Source organism: Wasmannia auropunctata, unplaced genomic scaffold, assembly GCF_000956235.1.
Source record: "Wasmannia auropunctata unplaced genomic scaffold, wasmannia.A_1.0 LD268390.1, whole genome shotgun sequence".
Classification (NCBI taxonomy): Eukaryota; Metazoa; Arthropoda; class Insecta; order Hymenoptera; family Formicidae; genus Wasmannia; species Wasmannia auropunctata.
Window position 1 is genome coordinate 1 of NW_012094500.1, and position 5612 is coordinate 5612.

Consider the following 5612-nt stretch of genomic DNA (forward strand, 5'->3'; position numbering starts at 1 on the left):
CACAAAAACTATAGTCTCATCACTTTTAGGACAAAATCATTATAATGTATATAATAATTGATATCTAAAAGTACTTTCAATTTTTTCAGTGCAATAAAATATATTATGCGGCATATAGTAGTGAATGGTACGTCATGGATCCAAAAGTTGCCGAAGATTTGTTGGTCTTAATGACAAGAGGTTCTAAACCGATTTATCTCACCGTTGGAAAAGTGTCTCCAGTTACAATGGCCACATTTTGCGGTGTAAGATATTTTAATGTTTGACTATGATAAAATTTATTGTAGAATCTATATATTTTATATTCTATGTTATGTTTTAATATGTAAAATTAAAATTTTTTATTTTATATATGCTTGGACATTTACAATTATTTAACTATTAAGCTTATATTGTCAACTGTATTATTATTAAAAGATGTTTTCCAGTTACTAAAAACGTCTGTTGGTTATATGTCCGTTTTGCATACAACAAGAAGGTGATAAAAAAGTGTAGAAAATGAAAACTTTTTACCAATATTATGCAATTTTTACAGAATACGATATAGAATTGTACCAAGATTAACATGTTATTTGCAAATAAATATATCTTAATGCATTATTCGAGTAAAATATTGTATATCTATTAATCGTTATGATACGGGTGGTCCTACGAAGGGCTCTACATCATCCAGATCTAAATGTTTCACTATGACACGCCGCTGATTTCTGAGATTTATGCTAGCAATTTCAGCCTTTTTTTCAAACAATAGAAGAGAGAGAGAGAGAGGGATACTGTTCAGCCCTGGTGTCACGTATACTAGGCTTTATGAGACTGCTCATCCTCCTTTCTTAAGAATATTAGAATATTATTAGAATATTATCTTGGCAGAGATATTCTCAGCGATGCCGTCGTCCTCCGAGAGGTGGCGATTGCTCTCAGATCGATTAAATAATCGATTTTTAGTTGTTTTTCTGGGATGGATTTGAATTTGGATCCCTGGTATAGAAAGCCGTCAAATCACGCAACTCTTTGCACCATGACCGCTCTTTTCTATTATTCCATTATAAATAATAATAATAATAATACATTAAGTAATGTAAAGTTAATGTTGGGGAATTTAAATTGAATCTCGAGAGATATCTACATTCGCTAAAATGTAAGTTAATATTCCTCCTTTAACTATTTATTTTATACGTGTTAACCTTAACAATTAAGGCTGAATCTGATGCCTAATATTTATATGTTAAATACATTTGTAATGTTAAATACATTTTTTAATTATTTAAACGGTACGTCGATTATGTTACAACGCAATTAAAACTACAGCTGGAATAAAATAAGATCATATTAAATTGAATTCAATTTAATAATACCTAATATCAATATACCTAATTATATACATATATAGGTATAGGTAATAATACTATAGGTAATAGCTATAGATAATAATACCTAATTCAATTCATATTAAATTGAATTCAATTTAATAATACCTAATAATTCTAATAAACATTAAAACCCTGCACAAAACTGTAATTTATTTAATTTAATTTTAACAATTGTTTTAATACACTTTTATGTTTTGCACTTATTTTAAAAAACTTAATATAAGAGCAAAAAATTGTTAAAAGTAAAAAAAAATAGAAACCATAAAAGCGATGCACAAAGTTCTATATAGTCCATTACTATAAGCAACAGTTATAGACAACAGAGGATTAGAAGTGAAATGGGAATATAACTGATGTACTTATGTGCATGCTTTTTTCGTCAACATATCCATCCGATGCAATTTTTTATTTGCAATTGCTATCCCCGATGATCGGTATTGGAGACTTGATGGAAATTTGAAGCGAAAGTAGAAGCAGAATATTTAAAATACTTTTTTGCAAGTTGATCGTTCAATACTTTCAAAAAGTAGTTTTGTAAGGGAGAGTCCCCTCTTGCCTACAAATTCATTGCCATCAGCATCGTCTGCCTACATCACATTTGCCGACAGTTCGTTTGCGCACAAAAATTATTGTCTACAAATTGATTGCCTACCAAGCACTTTTGCCTACAAGTAGCATTGCACGTATGATATATTATAAGTGTATAATTTTAACCCATAAATGTTTTTAACGCTTTCAAATGCAATAAAATATATTATGCTGTGTATATCAACAAATGGGTCTCTAAATTATAAAAATATAGAAAATTCATTCTTTTTAATTAAAGACAAGAAGTTCTGTAAACCAATCTATCTTGCTGTTGAAAAAATATCTCCTGTTACTACGACCAAATGTATTGTAAGATATTTTAATGTTTGACTTTAATTATTCCATTAAAATTTTGGGTTGTCATTAAAATTTTTTAAAAAATTATTGTATAATCCGTATATTACATTTTAATAAATAAAAGTCAAATTTTTTATTTTAGCTTATTTATGTACATCTTAAACTGTAAGTATGTATATCGAGCTTATATTATTCATTTACTACATACTATGATATTTACATTAAACAATCGTATTACATTTTCTTTGCTAATAATTTCTATTGAAATTGTTGTCACACTGTAGAGCGAATAGGCATAGCTATCTTTAGGAATTACTTGTTGCTAAAATGATAGGACAACTTATATTTGTTGAGAGAAATATATATATGTGAATAAAGTAGAACTGTATGATTTGAAAAATATTTATTATTAATACAACAAATTATGTAATTTTTTTTACAAGTGATAATCTTACTATTTCGAAGCTTATTTAATCATTGATCATTCAATTTATTAACAATGACACAAGATTATATAGAATTGCAAACAAAATAATGGAGAAAAATGTGATGTGATGGGCGCAATTTGCTACAGCAATAATCATTAACAGGATAATATTGTAAAGGTATTGTATACAGCCTGTTGTTAATAACTATAGTTATAAGCTATAGCCGGTTAAAGAAGCGTGGGAAAGAAACGGATGCAAATATACCCCTTTCTGTTGCCAACATGATATCCACCACTGTAATTTTTTGTTCGCAAATGTTTCGTGCAATGTTCGGTGCTGAAATGATGGAAACTTGAAACGAGGGTGCAGAATATTTAATATGACTATGTTACAGGCTGATCGTTTGTCTCTCTCAAAAATTGAAAGCATGCGCGAGACACGTATTTTACTGAATACGAGGTAACGTCGATTCATGAAAAAAGGGACAGATGTTAGTCGTTAGACAACATTCGACATGGAAACTTCAAAATATAATGGATATCGAGGTGTTTATTTTCGTGATTATTTGACTGTAATCGAGAAAATTTTAATACAAATATTTCGATAATAATTCACGACTAATGATGGCAATTTTCAAATTATCATTTCTTTATGATAGTATTTTATATTAAGTTATTGAACAATTGCAACAAAACATTAATTAATAGATATTTGAAATATAAAGTAATTTTTATTGTTGTTATCTACTGCTTACTAAATTTGTGTAATTATTAAAAAGTAAAAAATTTTTAAATTTTTATTAATAATTTTTTATATATCTAATTAAATTATATTTTATATTTTTTATTTGTATATTAAAATGTGTGTGGTTTTATTTACGTATGTTTAAAAACGGCGCAGGTAAGGTTTTCAATAAATTTCAGACTTATTAAGATTTTTGCAGGTAGATTTTGAATGGGCGGTGAAACTGAATCGTTTCATTTTAAACTTGATTGGGCTCTGGCCTAAAACTGAACAAAATTTTCAACAGAGGTTAATGTGCAATTTTCGAGTGCTCGTCGTTTTTTTAGGTATCATACTGGTCCTTCTTATTCCTTCTATACATTCCTTAACAAGAATTTTCGGAGATATTGTATTAATGTTAGATAATTTACAATTTACTTTACCGTCCATAAGTTGCTTGATTAGGATCGTTATTTTCTGGTGGAAGAAAAAAGGTAAATAATTTTTGTCTGTAAACTATTAAATGCGGTAGACAACGTATCATTTAAATATATTAATTACATTATAATTAATATTTGTCTTTGGAAGCATATATTAATATTTTAATATTGCTGAAAATTTATTTATATAAATTAGTTACACACACACACACACACACACACACACACACACACACATATATATATATATATATATATGTATATATATATATACAGTGGCGGACATCAGAAAGTTTAAAGTCGGTACTCGTGCATATGAGTATTGGTAAAAATAAAAAAAAACATCTACTATTTGCTAAACAATAATTAAAGCCTTGATTTTTCTATTTCTTTTTATTCATCAGCTCAAATTTATATAGACCAGCACTACAAACGCATGCTTCGCGCGCGCTACTTAGCTGCACTTTTTACTTTTTATATTTACAATTACACATCAACTTCAATGCATGCAACTGTCAAAATATGCAATGACAGACGCTTACGAAGTAAGCACAGCAAGGCAATTACTAATCAACGTTACGGAATAGAGTCAACAATAAATTTCGAGACTTTTCGATAATTCGACTTCGACTGTCTTTTTTTAAATAGAATAATTTTTGTCCGCCGGAAATTGTAAACAAAATAAATTGTTAATAAACAATACAAGAAATGTAAAATAAATAAAAGAAGCCACACGTCATTTAAGTGACAAGATGCCAAGGAGTACTTTAACGTTACCAACATTATACAAAAATCTAGTACTATAGCTACTAATACTCGTATACACGAGCTACCGAATTTAAACTTAATTTTTTTTGTCCGCCTCTGTACATTTTTATAGAAGAATAAACTGTACTAAAATATCTTCTAATCTTTAAAATTACGGATTTATATTTGTATACGATTTGTATTTTTTGAAAATACTGAAAATATTTATATATTAATTATTTTTAAAAATAAAAGCATTATTTTTGCATAATCCAGTTGTATTAATTATTATGAATACACAAAATGTATTAATAGAAAATCACAATAAATTTACATGCATTTGTACAGATTGAGTTTACAATAAAAATTATGTTTTACATTTTTGTAATGTATAATACAATATTATTTTTCTCGTTAAGGATACAAAAAAGGGATTTTTTCATTTTTTATTATTTGAAATTTGCGATAGTCCCTATTTTAATATAATATTTATCTGTTAAGTACTTTCAAAAATATTAATATTGCATTTTTTAAGCTATCCAATCGATCATGAATATGATCGTGGAGGATTGGGTAAAATTGAAAAGTGTACAAGAAAGAAGCGTAATGATCAAAAGGGCACGTATTGCACGAATAATTATTACATTTGCATACTGCATGATGGGAGCAGGATGCTTTTTTCTTATCGTTGTACCAAGCTTTGGAATATCGATGAGAAACACAAACAACATTACTGATCCAGGCAGACCAATGCCTCTACAAACTCATTATGTTTACGATGTAACCAAAAGTCCACAGTATGAACTAACGTTTATTAGTCAATCTATTTATATTATTCTTGCCATGATGTCCTACAGTGGAATTGATAATTTTCTCGGACTGTTAGTTCTCCATATATGTGGCCAGTTAGATATTCTAAAGAATCGTTTAACAAATTTAAACAAACATATGAATTCTCACGAAATACTAAAGAGTTGTATTACAAGACACATGCAGTTGCTTAGGTTTGATATATGATA

General features: G+C 28.1%; 2 protein-coding genes across 3 annotated transcripts; both read left to right on the plus strand.

Annotated features, from left to right (window-relative positions):
* Window positions 1-89: 89 nt before the first annotated feature.
* LOC105462210 (odorant receptor 49b-like) lies at window positions 90-554 on the plus strand (the record flags this gene model as incomplete). The annotated part of the gene is made up of 2 exons (XM_011708737.1): window positions 90-245; window positions 429-554. Coding segments are annotated over 2 exons (210 nt in total), but the record flags the coding sequence as incomplete, so codon positions are not given.
* A 432-nt stretch (window positions 555-986) lies between these two features.
* On the plus strand, window positions 987-5583 carry LOC105462209. Of its 2 annotated transcripts, none has more exons than XM_011708735.1 (6): window positions 987-1138; window positions 2765-2860; window positions 3078-3228; window positions 3627-3900; window positions 5129-5373; window positions 5480-5583. In XM_011708735.1, the coding sequence occupies exons 3-6, from the start codon at window positions 3172-3174 to the stop codon at window positions 5501-5503; spliced, it is 600 nt and encodes a 199-aa protein (XP_011707037.1). In that variant the 5' UTR covers window positions 987-1138; window positions 2765-2860; window positions 3078-3171; the 3' UTR covers window positions 5504-5583. The 2 variants fall into 2 exon arrangements, with proteins under 2 accessions (XP_011707037.1, XP_011707038.1); XM_011708736.1 differs by having other exon boundaries at window positions 5451-5527.
* The last annotated feature ends 29 nt before the right edge of the window (window positions 5584-5612 follow it).

What these genes read in the sequence shown, in the direction of transcription:
- LOC105462209 (XM_011708735.1), top strand. Translation starts at nt 3,172, where the DNA reads ATGTTAGTCGTTAGACAACATTCGACATGGAAACTTCAAAATATAATG. An exon ending in TTTCTGGTGGAAGAAAAAAG is followed by an intron (nt 3,901 to 5,128) that starts GTAAATAATTTT and finishes GCATTTTTTAAG; the next exon opens with CTATCCAATCGATCATGAAT. An exon ending in AAACTCATTATGTTTACGAT is followed by an intron (nt 5,374 to 5,479) that starts GTAACCAAAAGT and finishes TCGGACTGTTAG; the next exon opens with TTCTCCATATATGTGGCCAG.